Raw genomic sequence first — 19,100 nt, forward strand, 5'->3', positions numbered from 1 at the left:
GAACATAGTATTTCCTGGAGTGAATCAAAAGGGACCACAATTGGTTTGACTATATGAATGCTGCATATTGTGTAGGCAACATGTACAATAGTTTATTCCACAAATCACGGTGACTTGACAAATTCCTGGTTTACTACAGAACCAGCAGGGGATTGGTTGAGAGAACCGGTGAGTCAAGAAGCAGGGTCAAATAGCATTGGAGCTGGGAAAGTAATTGCACTTAACATTCAAATCAAATGAGAAAGTAATCTACTCTGTGGATTGATGGACCAAAGTGATCAGAATGAATAAAAAACATTGTAATATTCCCATCAGATGACATTACTGGTATGAATCATGCTTTCCTTCCTTCCTCATGGTTATGTACATGACAGGCTCTCACCATGAGGATTGTCTTATTACAGAAACGAACATCTTGTCACCTGAGCTCTACTGAAATTCAAATCAGTACCTAAAAATAAAGACGTCTCATTCATATCAAACAAAGGGATGTTGTAGACAGCTAAGGGGCGATAGACCTTACACTATTGTTTTGGGATCCACTCAATGACAGCGTAGGAGCACAGGAGCTTCAAAGCCCTGGGTCACATTCATTAGTGCACATCGTAGTAAATGTTTTCAAATGGAAAAGGACTTCTTATTGGACAATTCCAGGTAGTCCCTCCCTGTTTTAGTCCTTTTTACTGCCGTTTGGTGCCTAATGAACATAGCCCTTTCTTCCTGCTTTCAAGGAGATGAGAAGCATTAATTATGAGCAGAGTTATTTTTAGAGCTATAGCTTGCAATAAGACAGAACAACCTAGGTCTGTGGTACAGTGTGGCGATGCACATCTTGCCATTACTAAATTACTACTGGGTCGCCTACGAAACACTATCAATTCGTTTGAATCTGATTTGTGAGTAAAACAATGAAGTCAGACAACAAAAGCCATAAAAATACTTTAATACTTCTTACAAAGTAAACATTTGGATTCAAGGACGGACTATGATGTGAATGTGTAATAAGGTTGTGCTACAAATGCACTATAGAAAAATGATTCCAGAATGCAATGTCATGGTTACAGTTTGGCTTTCCTATGGGAATGTTCCTTGAATTCTAATTCTATGATAGAATATCCATTGAAGCCACCTAAACTTTAACAATAGCTTTTCCAATATTGTCTCCCTGCAGCATTCCCATAAAGGCAGCAGGCATGTTCTCAAAGCCTTCAGTGACATGCTCACGACACTGCAGTTTCCCCTGTGGATAAAAACATAACATTAACAGGTCTATAATCTCTGATAGTCAGACATTTCATATTGTAAATATGAATAGCTCGAAATGAGATGAAGGCTCACTAGAATAACAGGGTGTACAGCTAACAGACATCTACACAATATGTAAAACATGGTGTCCCGAAATTGTTAACCAATACAGCATTTTCATGAGTCTGAACTTCAGACAGTTTATGTACCCTGGGTACCATCCTGTTTGTGCTAACATTCCCCTCGTTGTATTCCATGTCATAAGCCAAACATGTCAGACAAGGAGTGTAATGTTAGCACAAAACAGGTCTGGATTTCAGGCTAGTTTTTATCCTCAGTACTGTACTTGCCTCCCTCTTCCAGGCCATCAGTCTCCTCAGAGCTTCTTGGTTCTTATGCTCCCACCTGCCCACCAGGAAGCCCTCCATCTTCAGCTGCTTAAAGATCATGGTCAGGTGGGGGTAGGGACCTGTCCGAGAGAGAGAGAGAGAGAGAGAGAGAGAGAGAGAGAGAGAGAGAGAGAGAGAGAGAGAGAGAGAGAGAGAGAAAGGGGGAGAGTAAGAGAGAGAGAGCGATAAAGAAAGGGGGAGAGTAAGAGAGAGAGTGAGAAAGAGAAAGAGAGAGAGAAAGAAAGTGACAGAAAATGAGAGCGATGAGAGATATTGAGAGTAAGAGAGAGAGAAAGGAAAAGCAAGATGAGGAAAGAGATTATAGAGAGTGTGTCATATAGGCAAAGGAAAACAAAGATCTAATATGCTTCTTAATTCATTTTTATGCAATGAAACCAGAGGAGGCTGGTGGGGGAGCTATAGGATGACAGGCTCATTGTAATGGCTGGAATGGCATAAATAGAACCGTTCCATTTATTCTATTCCAGACATTACAATGAGACTGTCAGCTTCTAGCTTCCCCACCAGCCTCCACTGAATGAACCATTCAGCTGGTGACAGCATTCTGACTGTAATACTGGCTAATGGCGCCCTCTAGTGGAATATTGAAATGAGCACAGTCAGTGCACAATCTCAACACTCACAGCATATAAAGGTAACACAGCATATAAAGGTAACACAAACTAGAGAGTTATGCAATGTAGAGTTGTGTATATTTGAATGGGTTCTTTAAATGGGCATCTCTGTAAAAAAAGAGAGCGAGAGCAGACCTGTTTGTGGAGTGGTGTCATTGTATGTTGAGATGCCCCCACACAAGGCTATCCTTCCAAACTCCTTCATCTGAGGGATGGCCACACTAGAGAAAGGGCCTCCCACCTATGAAAACGTGGAAAATTTAAGTTATATCCAGGTAAATATGTTAGGATGAAATACCCGTTACAAAACACTGATAGCGTCCGACACTATATATCTGTCTAATTGATATTAAAACCAGAGTGAAATACTACTTTATAACTAAAAGGTAGCAGCCATATCTAACAATATAACAAGTATCAGAGTGAATTATTATATAACTACTTAATAACACTTTATATAAATACTTTACTACAACCAAATACTTTATAACTACTATATAACCTACGTTCTCAAAGAAGCAGTGGTAGCCGTCAGGTGAGGCAGTCTTCAGGACCTCCTCCAGAGAGCTGACTGTTTTGTAGTTGAAGGCCTCATCAAAGCCCAGCTCCTTGAGGTAGGCCACCTTGGTGTCGGAAAAGAGAAAAAGAAAATGAATAAACGAAAAAGTTAAGGAAAAGAAAATGAAACAATTTAACTTAATCAAGTGCTGCTCCCTTTTTTAATCAAAGGATAAGACAAAGAAACAGATGATGACCATTGCATTTTTGCCTCCCAGTCTTTCATTCAAATCCCTTTTTCATTCTTACCTTGGCGTCAGACCCGGTGGAGCCCACCACCCTGCAGCCCTTGATCTTAGCGATCTGGCCCACAGTGGAGCCCACGGCCCCAGCTGCAGCGTTCACCAGGAGGGTGTCTCCAGCCTGCAGCCCCAGCACCTCCTCCAGACCGTACAGGGCTGTTAACCTGCAATCAGATCACAAGGGAATAGAATAAAATACAACTTTATAGTCCGTTGAATACAGTCATTTGTCTTCCAAAGTTTTTCAATTCTCAAACCCCCAGACAAAGAGTGGTGATTCCATATATTGAAAATGGTTAACGAGTGATCAAACAGCGGAGACAACACAAGGTCTGTCAGCCTGTAGTCAGAGCACCATAGGGAGAGCTCTTTAATAAGAAGATTAACCATAGATGTGTCACCCATGTGGTCCAGTGGGAACACTCCCATCAGAAAACACACATGTACAACGCCAATGGTCGTGAGGCCAATCCCCGCCTCAGCCTTTCTCTCCTCCTTGCCCATCTCTCCCATATAATTCTACACCGTCGAAATAAAGCTTTTCAGATACTTAAAAACACAAGCAGTAGCATCAGACAGATGTTCATCTGAATTGTGACTCATTCAAACTGTTTAAAGAGTTCAGCGGAAAAGCGGAACAGGACCGTAAATGGTGACCGGAGACATCTGTGGCCCAAATCTTTGTTTTCATCAAACTCAGAGAAAAACATACAGATGCTTTTCCTGGCAGACTTGAGGTCAACTTTTAATCTGTCATGAAACAGCTGTGTTGCAAATTCTCCAACACTAGCTCTACCCATTTGCTGACAGAATTAACTGTTAGCATCTCTCCTTACCCAGGCCCTTCTTCTGACCTGAAAACATAAATGTTCCACACTTTGTGGCCAGTGGTGATTCATGCCATAGTAACTCGTTTTTTTTTACTCTTCACCCTAGGCAGACGGGTTGCCTCCCACATTAATGTTCTGACATTCTGTACGAGTGCGGTTGCCCTCGGTCCGGGATTCCTGAGACTTTTACCCCAAAATAGAAGCCACTGGCACTCAGGAAGTCCCCCATTCCTTACCCAGGCATGCCGATGGCCCCCAGAGCCAGGGACATGGGGACTTCTTGTGGCCAGTCAGACAGAAGGTGTGTCAGGCCTGTCCCATCAGACACAGTGTGTGTCCTCCAGCCACATCTACCAACCACATGGCACCCGATTGGGAAGGCTGAGTTGTTGCTCTGGATCACCCTAGAAAACCACACGCACAAACAAATAAACAAACTGAATTAACTAGGGTAGTTGATCATACTTCGAGTGTTGATAACAAGCCTGTGTCAGAAGACTCAGATCGTAAAGTATGCCTAATGAAGAATCTCCCATTGAAAGTGTTTCTAGTCACAGAGAAGGTTTAATCTGGGACTGCGACAACCACCCTCATAGGTCCTAAATTGTTTATCTAGAGACTAATTTGAATACATATGAAATGTCAATGGAAGCCTTTGGGAATTCCGAAACAATCTGCACACATTCACAAAGATACTTTAATGACAGTGTATTCAAGGAAATAAACTCCGTAAAATAATTTTAAAAGCCCTGGGGAGAGAATGAATGCAGGGGACAGTCATTTGGTTGTGTGTACTTATCCAGACAGACTCACTCTCAATAACAAACTTTGTCTGTGAAAACACATTGAACCACTCACTTGTGGCAGGAACAGAACCTCAGAACACACTGCCAAGTGCATTCAATTTGTTCTCTTACAACTGCAGTCACGAATGATAATCTACTGCCTCAGAAATGAATAACAGGTGCAGGACCCATTCTCTTCCAGTAAACGGCAGGCATGCATGTCCTCTCATGGTAGATGAAAGGCAGTTAACTTAGGCCTGCATCCCAAATGGCAACGTATTCCCTACATAGTGCACTGCTTTTGACCAGGGCCCACTAGTGCACTATGTAGGTAATAGGGTGCCATTTGGACGCGGACCGGTTTATTTTTCTTACTTGGCCACTTGAGTTCCGATCATCACTCCCCCCTCTTTCACACGCAGTCGGCTGAACGGTCTGGAAACAACCACAGGAGAACAATCAGATGAGCTGTTTTCTGTACTGAAATCTACTGAAGAACTGTGGTTTAGCAAAGTCATCATATTCCTTATAGATATCACATTACATGAAACATGACTTAAATGGCAAATGTTAGGGGAATCCAACCCCATCCCCTTTTTCTTTCAGACTTTTCTCCCCTACCTCATGTATGGATCCACACTGAGAAACAGTGCCTCGAGAAGCACCTCTGAAACAGACAAAACAACAACGTATGGCATCACTCATACCAGCTTCAGTCAGGTACAGGAATCTTGTACTCAGTGCAAGTACTGGTCCAGATGATCTAAGTCAACGTGATGAGCTCATCTCCACAGGTGTTAGTTTGTTACCTCCATCTTTAGGCTCTGGCTGCTGCTCCAGCTTCAGCTCAAAGTTGCTGTCCTCCGGGAAGCCTTCAAAGTGACGGGCCAGGACCCAGGTCTTGGATTCAACCATGGTTCTTTGCTTTGGACAACTGTGAAATAATATATTATTTACTTACTTGCTTTCAATACAACTAAAGATCACTCCGAGCCAAAGATCATCTTGGAACCTTTTCTACTTTTGCATCCTACCTTTAGCAACACGTCATGCATACTAATAGGTAGCTCTAAACTAGAGCCAACTAAAACAGTAGGTTGAGATATAAAATAAACTCAAGCTAGAAATGCAAGAGATACATTTAACACCCAGATGCTTCTATCATAACAGGATGACGAGAAACTACAGTACTTCAACAAAAGGACGCATGTTATTCAAAGATTGTTGATCAGCTGGTAAGCATGGTCACAGCAGTCTGTGCAGTAAAGAGTATTGTGCCAGCAAAAACAAGCATGCATTGATTTACAGTACTGTAGTAGCCTACAGTAGGCTGCTATTTAGAATAGCAAAATTCACATTGATCCCACAGCACTAGGTTAGCTAGATAAAGGACTTGCAGAATCTAGCCGAGTGCTGTGCATTGTTGCCAAATGAATACCGCGCAAGCCCGTATAACAGCGGTCTGTCGACCACCACCACAACAGGTGATGAAACGAGTTAAGCATGTCTCTCTTATCAATGCGTTTGAATGTCATACCTTGTCCAGCAAAACTCACCTCGAATAACTTATAAACAAATCATACGTATAAGGTCACTGTTCTCCATGCAGAATGAAAGAAATATCGAAACGTACCAAGAAACGCGCAAAAGAGCGTGGGCAGGTAGGCTCGACTACTTTCTCATTGGCTGAAGAAGTTGTTAGCGGACGTGGAACGTAATGTTGAGAGGGTGACTGGTTTCGGAGGAGAGCGCGACTATCCCTTTTGTAGCAATGGTGGTAAACGGCACTGCGCAAATTGACAAAGGAATCAAGAAATATCCTAATGATATTGTTTCTGCAGTTGAACAATTTATGCGATTAACATCAGTTTAACATTTGATGAGCTACATGGATTACTGACGTGTGTGGTCCAAACATATCAGGTCCCAGTGCCTGCACATGGGATTTGAGGTTTCAAGCGACTGAAGTGTATATTTATATATTTGTTATTATTTCGTAGCTTGAGTGGATGCATGTTCAATTTCTCTTCCCCGTAGTGTTATTTACTTTTCTTTAGTGAATTGTTTCATCCCCGTCCAGTTGCAGGGGACAATATTGTAAAGACCCGGTATTGTGTTCTGTGTTTGTGGGTGTGTTATGGTTCTCATGGCTACTAGCAGGGGTTAAATATGTCAGGACAGAGGGAAAGGTTGGGGGGGTATGATGGGTAATCCCGCGGGATTTGGAAATGCATAAATAGGGATTACTGTCTCATCTTCTCTCTCTTTCTGTTCGGGGCCTTGATCTGTTCCTATGGGAGTAACCCTTAATTAGACTTGGTATAATTGTGTACGTTCGGCATTTAGCGGCGTGGGCTGTGGCCTGAACAATAGCCCAGTTTAGGAATAAACCTGTGTTCTGACCTGCACACCTAGAGTCCGTCTCTTTTTCCTTTATGACCCAGCCGGGCTTTCGAACTACGGGATCAAGACTAGGCGAGTTAGCTGTTCAGTATAGGCTGGGTTAGCTTTAGCGTGACTCGCATCTACGGTCATGATGCTTGGGGCGAGGCGGAAAATTAAGGAAGAGTCGGACAATGTGTCCGTTGTGGGCTCGGGGGAGGGCCACATGGCGGGAGTTAAATTGTCAGTCAGCAAGATGGCAGAACTGGCGGGTTTTCCTTCACACCGCTCGAGAGCAGACGTCACGGCGACGGGGATATCGACGTCACCGGGTGCGGAAATGGCGGGGCCTGCTTATGTAAACAGAGATGGCAGCGGCCTATTGCCATTAGCCACGGTAGCGGCTAAACTACCAAAGTTCAATGGACAAGGTAAATGGGAAGTTTTTTTCACTCAATTCGAGTTGTTGGCTAGAGCCGGGAGGTGGTCTGACGAGACGAAAGCGTTACAGCTTGCCCTGAGCCTGACAGAGGAGGCGTCGGAATGCCTGTTAACGCTAGCCCCGGACGAGAGGGGCGACTACGGTGCGCTAGTGGAGGCATTGGGGGGCCGTTTCGGCAGCGACGCGCAGCCCAACATGCTGCGGATTGAACTGAGTAACAAAAAGAGACTTCAGGGGGAATCATTAAAGGCGTTGGCAAGTGGTATTCTGAGCCTGACCAGGCGGGCTTATGCAACTATGCCGATTGGGGTGCAAGACGAGCTGGCACGGGACAGTTTTATTAGAGCGCTCTCTTCCACCGAACTGGGTAAGCATGTTCAGATGGCGGACCCACCATCTCTGCGGGCTGCAGTGGAGATAGCCAGGAAGAGGGAGCTGATCTGGGGTGAGGGAGTGAGAGTGGAAGTCGCCAGTCAACCAGAGGTGAGAGCAGTGGTGGCTGGGGTGCCAGGGGTCACGAAACCAGAGTGGGTCGACGAGTTGGGCGGGCTAGTCAAGACTGCTTCGCTTGTCATGGAGAGGGGCTCCAGGCAGCGTCGCAGTGTCAGCTCAACTCCTATTGTCTGCTGGGGTTGTGGCCAGCCTGGCCACATTCAGCGGGAGTGTGGCAGATTCCCCGTCACCAGGGAAACGACGGCGGATTCTCGCGCAGGGGGCAGCGCGGACCCACCCCCCGCCCCGAACCCACTGTAAGCAAAAGAGGTACCCAGCAGCGCAGACAAGAGGGTGGGGACCTGCTCCCCCAGGGTGTAGCTGCCGCCGTGTTTCCTAGTCCGGTAGTTGTGGTGGGACGTACCACCGTTGGGGACTTCTGCAATGTCATCGTCAAGGTAGAGGGGTGGAATGTTTGGCCCTGGTCGACACGGGCTCTACAGTAACCCTGGTGAGACCAGACATACTACCTGTTGGGGTGCGGGTGGAGCCGACCCTTGTCCAGCTACGGACTGTCACGGGGGAGCTAGCCCCCATGTTAGGGAAGTGTCAGCTATCTGTGACTGTGGGGGGGAGAACTGTGGGGTGTCTGGCGTGGGTAGCAGCGGTGCAGGACCCCTGTATACTGGGAATGGACTTTTTGAAAAACTGTGGGGCTCAGTTGGACTTAGCGTCGGGCACTTTGAGGCTGTCGGGGGGGCCCACAGTGGGAATGTCGCCTTCGGGAGAGCCAGCAGGGGGCAGGGCTGTCCCTCCGTCTTCCTCCAAGCTTGCAGAACCTCCACCGGTCATCCCGGCTGCTCCCTTGGTCGTTGTGCCATTCCAGCAGCTGTCTCCGGCGGCGACGGCCTTCACTCCCCATCATGGTGCAAACACAGGCAGCTCAGTAGCCCAAAACACACTGGCTCCTTTACCCCATCAGCCCGACGGGGGGAAGGAGGAAGCTATCGACGCCGTCGAGGCTGTGTGGCTGAAGAACTGTCAGGGTCTGGATGAGAGACAACAGAGACAGTTAAAGCAGCTGCTGTTGGACTTTAAAGATAGCTGCGCTTGGGGGGAAGATGAGGTAGGACAAACGCACCTAGTTCAGCACGAAATAGACACTGGGGACGCCCGACCCATTAAAATTCGGCCCCGTCGTATTCCCCTTGCCAGGAGGGAAGCAGCAGACACAGCTATTGTTGACATGTTGCGGGCTGATTTCATTGAGCCATCAGATAGCCCATGGTCCGCGCCGGTCGTCATGGTGCCTAAGAAAGGGGGTAAACTTAGGTTTTGTGTTGACTACAGGGGCCTAAATTCTGTCACCACTAAAGACTCTTATCCCCTACCGAGGATTGATGAGTCGCTAGACCACGTGAGAGGGTCCTCGTGGTTCTCCTCCCTTGATCTGCGCAGTGGCTACTGGCAGGTGCCCCTCTCGCCAGGGGCACGTGAAAAAACGGCCTTCTCCACAGATAGGGGCCATTGGCAGTTCAAGGTGCTGTGCTTCGGGCTCTGTAATGCTCCTGCCACCTTTGAGAGGCTCATGGACAGAGTGCTGGCGGGGGTTCCGAGAGACGAGTGTGTTGTGTACCTAGACGACATATTGGTGCACGGCACATCGTTCGAGGGGGCACTGGGGGCACTTAGGCGAGTGTTGGAGAGGATCTCGGGGGCGGGGCTAAAATTACATCCGGGAAAGTGCCATTTCATGCAAAGGGAGGTGGGGTTCCTGGGGCATCAGCTGGGTGGTGAGGGCATCAGCACGATGCCAGACAAAGTAGAGGCTGTGAGGGGGTGGCCAGTTCCAGGGGGAAAAAAAGAGGTTAAGAGCTTCCTGGGGCTGGCATCCTACTGTCGTAGGTTTGTGAAGGGGTTTGCGGGGGTAGCGGCTCCTTTGAACCGCCTTCTCAAGTGGACCGAAGAGCACCAGCGGGCGTTTGAGGCTCTCAAACGTGCCCTGATGGAGGCCCCTGTCCTGGCCTCACCAGACCCGAACCGTCCGTTCATCCTGGACACCGACGCAAGCAATGAGGGTTTGGGGGCTGTGCTGGCTCAGCGTGGTCCTGATGGGGAACACGTAGTAGCTTATTACAGCAGGACTTTTGATAAGGCTGAAAAACGCTACTGCGTGACAAGGAGAGAGCTTTTGGCTGTCGTGGCAGCAGTACGCCATTTCAAGTACTACCTGGGGGGCCTGCCGTTTGTGGTCCGGACGGATCACTCCGCCCTGCAGTGGCTTCTCTCCTTCAAGGAGCCAGAGGGTCAGATTGCCCGCAGGCTGGAGGAGCTGCAACCCTACGACTTCCAGGTGGAGCACAGAGCCGGCCTTCGCCACAGCAATGCAGACGCCTTGTCCCGCCGCCCGTGTGCTGAGGATGGCTGTGGGTACTGCGCCAAACGGGTGGAGCGAGAGAGAGAACTGTGCAGGGAGGAGGGAGTCACCGCCACGGTGAGTCAGCTGAGTGTGACAGAGTGCCGGGAGCTTGAGGCTGTGGACGTTGGGGAGTGGAGGCGTCGCCAGGAGGAGGACGCAGAGCTGCGTCCTGTGCTGCGGTGGGTGGAAGAGAGAAGACGACCGCCGTGGGGGAAGTAGCCCCTCTATCACCAGTCACCAAGGGACTGTGGGCTAAATTCACAGTCCTTAGAGTGGCTGAGGGAGTGCTCCAGAGGGGGTGGAAAAAGCCAGCGACTGGAGAAATTACGTGGCAGGTAGTGGTGCCCAAAAGGCTGCAGGGGAGCGTGTTACAGCAGCTTCATGGGGGAGTTGGCGCAGGGCATTTTGGGGTCTCCAAAACGTTAAAGCGCATGCGTAAAGGCTTCTATTGGGCCAGGCACAGGAGGGATGTTGAGGACTTTTGTAGGCAGTGCGACGAGTGTGCTGCTAAAAAGGACCTCCAGGTCAGTCACACGCCCTCCTACAACAATTCCCAGTAGGGGAGCCCATGGAGAGACTGGGGGTAGACATAGTGGGGCCGTTTCCAACCACAGACAGAGGTAACAGGTGGATTCTAACCGCTATGGACTACTTCACCAAGTGGCCGGAGGCTTACGCTCTCCCAGAGCAGGAGGCAGAGACAGTAGCTGATGCGTTGGTGGGGGGAATAATCAGTCGGTTTGGGGTGCCACAGTCTATTCACAGCGACCAGGGGAGAAACTTCGAGTCACGGGTGTTCTCAGAGTTGTGTAGACGGTTAGGCGCGGAGAAGACGCGCACTACTCCGCTTCACCCCCAGAGTGATGGGCTGGTGGAAAGATTTAACAGAACGTTAGCACAGCAGCTGGCCATCGTTACCTCAAAACACCAGAGAGATTGGGACACCCACTTACCGTTTATTCTTATGGCATGTAGGTCGGCTGTTCAAGAATCGACTGCGTGCTCCCCAGCGCTACTAATGTTAGGTCGTGAGTTGCGCACCCCAGCCGAACTGACGTTTGGCCACCCTCCTGATAATGACGACGGGGTTTTTCCTGGCCCGAACTATGTGTGTCGTCTGCAGAACCGGTTAGAAGCGGCTCACACCTTCGCAAGAGAGCAACTCGAGAACGCAGGGGTGCGCCAAAAGCGCCACTACGACTCGCGCTAGGGGAGGCACTTTGGAGCGGGAGAATGTGTGTGGCTTCACAACCCCACGCGCAAGAAGGGGCGGTGCCCAAAGCTGGACAGTGCATGGGTGGGGCCGTGTCTGGTGATAGAGAGAGTGGGGAGGTGACGTACCGGGTGGAGGTCCCCCACGGAGCAGGAAGGTGGTGGTCCACCGGGACCAATTGGCACCCTACAGAGGGAGGAAAACGGTAGGAAATGGGAGTGAGGTCTCTGATGTGAGCCCACGGGAACAGTCTAACGAGGAGACTCTAGCGCAACCTGAGCCTGGGATGGGGGCTGCTTCTTCGGAGGGCGCTGGAAATGACATTGGGGCAGATGAGTGTTCTGGGGGTTCACCGGTGAGAGCCACGGGGAGGCCCAAGAGACTGATGCGACCTCCGGGTCGTTTTAAGGATTTTGTTGTGTAACCCTAGGGGCTAGGGTTTAGAAAGGGGGGAGCTATGTAACGACCCGGTATTGTGTTCTGTGTTTGTGGGTGTGTTATGGTTCTCATGGCTACTAGCAGGGGTTAAATATGTCAGGACAGAGGGAAAGGTTGGGGGGGTATGATGGGTAATCCCGCGGGATTTGGAAATGCATAAATAGGGATTACTGTCTCATCTTCTCTCTCTTTCTGTTCGGGGCCTTGATCTGTTCCTATGGGAGTAACCCTTAATTAGACTTGGTATAATTGTGTACGTTCGGCATTTAGCGGCGTGGGCTGTGGCCTGAACAATAGCCCAGTTTAGGAATAAACCTGTGTTCTGACCTGCACACCTAGAGTCCGTCTCTTTTTCCTTTATGACCCAGCCGGGTCATTACAATATATTTTTGTTTGCGTGTAGTTCGCCAATAACCCCAAAGAAGATGGATGAGAGCGCTCGCATTTCGCTCCAGTAGCCGCTTCCTAGCAGTTGAAAAACAAGAAATGAACAAAGTAAAGTACCGGTGGTGAAATTGCTTCAGAACTGATGCAGCTGTTCACGTCACGGACCTCAGTCGTTAGAATGTGGCTAGCGAGTTAACAGTAACGTTAGCTAGTTTATCATGTGAAACAACTTCTGTTCTTACAAAGGCCGTAAAAGTGACAGTTTCAGTCTCACCGGAGTTATAGTTCACAAATAAACTATATTTGGTTAAACATTTCTTCAACGCTCAACTCCATAACGCCGTTATCGAGCCGTTGTGATTTGTTTCAAATCCTCCTAATTAACGTGAGCTACCGAAAGAATGAACGATGGAGATTATTGACTGACGACACGATCATCAGGGCGGACAGGCTTTGATCCGGACCATATCTATATCCTTTAGATTTCATATTAGAAATTGCCAAAACTGAATTTTACCCCTCATTCCAGGAACCATCTTCTCCACAGGAAATTGGTATGTCTTGAAAGGAACAATTTAATTTGTATTAAATTACTATGATGTTACAGTTGAGTTAACATATCGACGATAATATTTTTGGTCAATTCTAACCATTCTCCTCACCTATATAGGCAAGTCAGTTAAGAACAAATTCTTATTTACAATGACGCTTACCAAAAGGCCAAAGACCTGCTGGGATTAAAAATAAAAGGGTCAAAGATTTTTATAACTAAACCAAGATAGACCACAGCCCATCGTTTCAAATGGGAACAAATGAGTCATAGTGGGCAGAACAAGCAAGGAGGTGGGCAGAACCATGCACTAGCTAGCCAGATCCTATTGGCAAGTTCTAGCATGAATTTTTGCATATTTCTGTTAGGGGATGTTTACTGTGTGAAGGGCGCGTGTGCAATAACTCAGTTAGCGTTTGCACTCCTTTTAAACAATGCAATATTTTTTTACTTTGGCAAATGGTAAAGTCAATGAAACTTAGTCCACTCTGTTTGTAACAGATTCTAGTTTTGGGAACAGAAAACTGTATTGAGATCAAATATTTCATTGATGAGAAAATGTTCCATCTTCGTTCCATCTTCTCCCACAATGCTCTCACTACCATATTTGGCAGTGAGTGGAAACGCCAAGTGTATGCTTCACATTTATACATCCTGTGAAATATCTGTCTCATTGTTCTATCTGTGGTAGGGTGCTGTTGTCATGTTAGACGGAGGTCAGTTTGTGGATCCGGGTGTGTGTCATCAGAGCCCTGTGGAGGGGGTATGTGTCATCAGAGCGCTGTGGAGGGGGTATGTGTCATCAGAGCGCTGTGGAGGGGGTATGTGTCATCAGAGCCCTGTGGAGTGGGTATGTGTCATCAGAGCGCTGTGGAGGGGGTGTGTGTCATCAGAGTGCTGTGGAGGGGGTATGTGTCATCAGAGCCCTGTGGAGGGGGAATGTGTCATCAGAGCCCTGTGGAGGGGGTATGTGTCATCAGAGCGCTGTGGAGGGGGTATGTGTCATCAGAGCCCTGTGGAGTGGGTATGTGTCATCAGAGCGCTGTGGAGGGGGTGTGTTTCATCAGAGCCCTGTGGAGGGGGTGTGTGTCATCAGAGCGCTGTGGAGGGTGTGTGTGTCTTCAGAGCGCTGTGGAGGGGGTATGTCATCAGAGCCCTGTGGAGGGGGTATGTGTCATCAGAGCGCTGTGGAGGGGGTATGTGTCATCAGAGCCCTGTGGAGGGGGTATGTGTCATCAGAGCGCTGTGGAGGGGGGTGTGTGTCATCAGAGCCCTGTGGAGGGGGTGTGTGTCATCAGAGCCCTGTGGAGGGGGGTGTGTGTCATCAGAGCCCTGTGGAGGGGGTATGTGTCATCAGAGCGCTGTGGAGGGGGTATGTGTCATCAGAGCCCTGTGGAGTGGGTATGTGTCATCAGAGCGCTGTGGAGGGGGTGTGTTTCATCAGAGCCCTGTGGAGGGGGTGTGTGTCATCAGAGCACTGTGGAGGGGGTGTGTGTCATCAGAGCGCTGTGAAGGGGGTATGTGTCATCAGAGCCCTGTGGAGGGTGTATGTGTCATCAGAGCCCTGTGGAGGGGGTATGTGTCATCAGAGTGCTTTGGAGGGGGTGTGTGTCATCAGAGCCCTGTGGAGGGGGTATGTGTCATCAGAGTGCTTTGGAGGGGGTGTGTGTCATCAGAGCCCTGTGGAGGGGGTGTGTGTCATCAGAGCCCTGTGGAGTGGGTGTGTGTCATCAGAGCCCTGTGGAGGGGGTATGTGTCATCAGAGTGATGTGGAGGGGGTGTGTGTCATCAGATCCCTGTGGAGTGGGTATGTGTCATCAGAGCCCTGTGGAGGGGGTGTGTGTCATCAGAGAGCTGTGGAGTGGGTTTGTGTCATCAGAGCCCTGTGGAGGGGGTATGTGTCATCAGAGCGCTGTGGAGGGGGAGTGTGTCATCAGAGCCCTGTGGAGTGGGTATGTGTCATCAGAGCGCTGTGGAGGGGGACTGTGTCATCAGAGCCCTGTGGAGTGGGTATGTGTCATCAGAGCGCTGTGGAGGGAGTGTGTGTCATCAGAGCCCTGTGGAGGGGGTATGTGTCATCAGAGCCCTGTGGAGTGGGTATGTGTCATCAGAGCCCTGTGGAGTGGGTATGTGTCATCAGAGTGCTGTGGAGGGAGTGTGTGTCATCAGAGCCCTGTGGAGGGGGAGTGTGTCATCAGAGCCCTGTGGAGGGGGAGTGTGTCATCAGAGCCCTGTAGAGGGGGTATGTGTTATCAGAGCCCTGTGGAGGGGGTATGTCATCAGAGCCCTGTGGAGGGTGTGTCATCAGAGCCCTGTGGAGGGGGTATGTGTCATCAGAGCGCTGTGGAGGGTGTATGTGTCATCAGAGCCCTGTGGAGGGGGTATGTGTCATCAGAGTGCTTTGGAGGGGGTGTGTGTCATCAGAGCCCTGTGGAGGGGGTGTGTGTCATCAGAGTGCTGTGGAGGGTGTGTGTGTCATCAGTGTCACTCGCTACGATACTGCTATACAGCATTTTGTCACAGACATTAAAAGATGTAAGCTTGTTTATAAAGTACAGTCTGGATTGGGCTTTTTTGTAGACACTGTAAGAATTCTCCTTCCAGTTCAGTTTGTTGTCCACTATTACACCTGAGTACTTATAAGAGTCAACAGTGACAATCTCTTCACAATTAATTGAAATCGGATTAAAAACATAGTTATTTTTCCTAAAATCTACAACTAGCTCCTTGGTCTTCAATACATTCAGGTGGAAGTAATTGGCCTCACACCATTTCACAGGACTCTTGTATATCCCTGAGCATCGTCTCCTCTCATGACACAGCTTACTACAGCAGAGTCATCAGAGAATTTCTGTAAGTGTCTCAGTTCATTGTTGTGTGTGTGAAGTCATTTGTGTAAAGGGTAAACAGAAAAGGTGACAGGACCGTCCCCTGCGGCGTCCCCGTGTTTGTACATATCCGATCTGACGCTGCCTGGTTCAGTCTTACCAACTGTGATCTATTGGTCAGGTAGTTCACAATACATTTGTTTGTGTGTGGGTTTATGTGGATGTCCTTTAGCTTTTGGGACAGCATGCAGGGTTGTATGGTATTGCAAGCACTGGAGAAGTCAAAGATCATTGTTCTCACCACACAGTGTCGTGGACGAATCAGAATTAGTTGGGTAACATAGATAATTAAGATGTTTTATTAGTATAATATGCTTATTTGAGGTACTTGTCATTAGAAAGTGTCCATTGGACTCTGGTGTCTTTTCAGTTGCACGTCTACCTTAGCTGGGGCTCAGACACTTGGGGCCCAGAGAGGGGAGAGGTCAGACTTGTCGTCATGGGAATGTGTCTTTACCTATGCTTAAACCATGTGAAGGGATGGCGTGATTACTGGGGAACCAATGACTTGTCTCCACAATGTCTGTGAGCAAGTCACACCCTCCTTTTCCTTATTGTGGGGAGGTTTATGGCAGTGTCTGGGACCATGGTCTCTTAGATCTCACACTTATCCTGTGATAATATATGGCCTTAGAGGCTCACTCTCTCCAGTGAGCCTGTCCAGGAGTGGGGTCAAGAGGGGGTTTGCTTGAGATGGGAGTATCTAGAGTTGACAATTGATATATGCCATTGGATGAAATCGTTCTGTTCAATACCGTACCAGGGAGGGACAGTTCTAAGGAGACCAGATACTGGGCTATACCATTAATCCTGTTGACATAGCAGTTACTGTCTGATGTGTTTTATGGATATCTGTCATACAAAACGTAACCTTTGTGAACTGTTACTAAGTATCTGTGGTTTGTCAATGTACGTTGAAGGGGCTGTATCGTTGCTATAAAAGATCCCTGTAGCCATTCTGCAATCACCTCATTAAATGATTCATTCGAGAGAATGCATTATTGGGGGTCAAGAACTTTTGCAAAAGTATCTTAAGTATTAAAGATGTAGTTTAACTCGGACTGGTGTGTTTGTAACTCCTCATTTGGTAATGCGGAAATTAGCCACCACAACAGCCGGGCTTCTCCAGGTGCTCATATGCTCTGTGGAGGAAGTAGAGCAGAGCATCTTCAGCACCAGCTTATGGGCAGCAAGCAATCTCGCAAAGGATCCAGATAGGCCTGTCAGGACCAGGGCCCTGTCAGACCACCCCTCCCCAGCACAGAGCACCCTAGCCCCCTTAGAGAAAAGCCAACTAGGGCCTGTGGACCACCATCCTCCAGGGCTAACGTTAGCCTAGCACCAGAGAACCACGTAACAAGCCGAACGACTCAAAGTGAAGGCCGGCACTTAGGAAGTGTAGATTTGGGAATGGCAAGGTCTTGAACGTAGCCAAGAGGATACCACCGTAGCCCTGGAAGGCCAGAAGGAGAGTCTGGCTAAAGCCAAGCCCACAGAAATGGTTTCTACTGGAGGAGGAGATGCTGACCGTCAGGCCCCAACGCTTGTAACTAAATGGCAGTTTGGGACTCTGCTGCTGCCTCCACCTGAAAGAGGCCAACAAGATGGCAGGCTGTGACAGAGACCAGAAAGAGGGCTGATTTCCTTAATCAGAAATAGAGGAGAATGACATTGGAGCAAATGATTGGTTACAAAAGGATGGTTTTGGTGCAAGTCATACACTAGAGAGAGATAAATCGGTGGAAAAAAATCTCTTTAGTTTGTGCCAAGTTACCGAGAACCTCAGCCACAGGGAGAGCACAGAGAGCCACGGTGTAGTTGAGTTAGTTGAGCAGCAGGTGGCGCTGCAGGGAGATAGCCCAGTCAGAGGAGTTAGTGACAGTAGGACGACCAGGGAAGAACCACAGAGAGACCCCATCAAGAGGAAACTGCTCTTTGGTGACATAACTACTGACAATCAGAGAGGGTAGAGAGATGGAGAGAGCAGAAAGGTTGACAGCACGGGAGTGGCGGAGAGCAAAAGAAGAGCGGAGTCGGAAGGAGGGATGAAGAAAAAGATTGATTGGAAGAACAGTGGCAGTACCAACCCCCACCACCAGGAGGTGTCCTCCTCACAAGGGCAGATGAGGGATGGAGAGGGCCAGGGGGTGACAGAGAGGGACATGGATGGGCCATTGGTGACTACTGCACAGAAGAACCGTGGAGGAAGCACAGGTTTGGTTCAGGACACACAAACACATTACGCACACAGTGGAAACATGGGTTAGTTCAGGTCACAGTGGAAACATGGGTTAGTTCAGGTCACAGTGGAAACATTGGTTAGTTCAGGTCACAGTGGAAACATGGGTTAGTTCAGGTCACAGTGGAAACATGGGTTAGTTCAGGACACAGTGGAAACATGGGTTAGTTCAGGACACAGTGGAAACATGGGTTAGTTCAGGACACAGTGGAAACATGGGTTAGTTCAGGACACAGTGGAAACATGGGTTAGTTCAGGACACAGTGGAAACATGGGTTAGTTCAGGACACAGTGGAAACATGGGTTAGTTCAGGTCACAGTGGAAACATGGGTTAGTTCAGGACACAGTGGAAACATGGGTTAGTTCAGGACACAGTGGAAACATGGGTTAGTTCAGGTCACAGTGGAAACATGGGTTAGTTCAGGTCACAGTGGAAACATGGGTTAGTTCAGGTCACAGTGGAAACATGGGTTAGTTCAGGTCACAGTGGAAACATGGGTTAGTTCAGGTCACAGTGGAAACATGGGTTAGTTCAGGTCACAGTGGAAACATGGGTTAGTTCAGGTCACAGTGGAAACATGGGTTAGTTCAGGTCACAGTGGAAACATGGGTTAGTTCAGGTCACAGTGGAAACATGGGTTAGTTCAGGACACAGATAGACATGCATGAATTTCAGTACACTATGTTAGAGATCAGTGGAGGCTGGTGGGAGGAGCTATGGGAGGATGTGCTCATTGTAATGGCGTGGTTTGATACCATTCCATTTATTCCATTCCAGCCATTACAATGAGCCTGTCCTCCTATAGCTCCTCCCACCAGCCTCCACTGTTAGAGATGGATGTTAGGGATTTTATGGGATTTTATATCCTGGACAAATTGGCACTTCTGTAATGAGCCACTAGATGGCCTTACAGGACTTTCAGTATTGTTCATAGATGCAAATTTAAGGGTGGTTTATCATTTTTCCCTCTAATGGTTACTGTTGGGATTTGGTGAAGAGGAAGCTGATCCTGGAGCTGTTGACC

The 19,100-nt window shown here is 48.5% G+C and overlaps 1 protein-coding gene across 3 annotated transcripts; it reads right to left on the reverse strand.

Annotated features, from left to right (window-relative positions):
- Positions 1–927: 927 nt before the first annotated feature.
- Positions 928–6,512, reverse strand: LOC106577824 (prostaglandin reductase 1). Of its 3 annotated transcripts, none has more exons than XM_014156185.2 (10): positions 6,318–6,512; positions 5,494–5,618; positions 5,306–5,351; positions 5,060–5,119; positions 4,136–4,303; positions 3,077–3,233; positions 2,776–2,892; positions 2,405–2,510; positions 1,596–1,714; positions 928–1,240 (listed from the first exon to the last, which is right to left on the reverse strand). In XM_014156185.2, the coding sequence occupies exons 2-10, from the start codon at positions 5,597–5,599 to the stop codon at positions 1,130–1,132; spliced, it is 990 nt and encodes a 329-aa protein (XP_014011660.1). In that variant the 5' UTR covers positions 5,600–5,618; positions 6,318–6,512; the 3' UTR covers positions 928–1,129. The 3 variants fall into 3 exon arrangements, with proteins under 3 accessions (XP_014011660.1, XP_014011659.1, XP_045557374.1); XM_014156184.2 differs by having other exon boundaries at positions 6,241–6,511; XM_045701418.1 differs by lacking the exon at positions 6,318–6,512 and adding an exon at positions 6,222–6,242.
- Positions 6,513–19,100: the final 12,588 nt, after the last annotated feature.

Source organism: Salmo salar, chromosome ssa18, assembly GCF_905237065.1.
Source record: "Salmo salar chromosome ssa18, Ssal_v3.1, whole genome shotgun sequence".
Taxonomy (NCBI): Eukaryota; Metazoa; Chordata; class Actinopteri; order Salmoniformes; family Salmonidae; genus Salmo; species Salmo salar.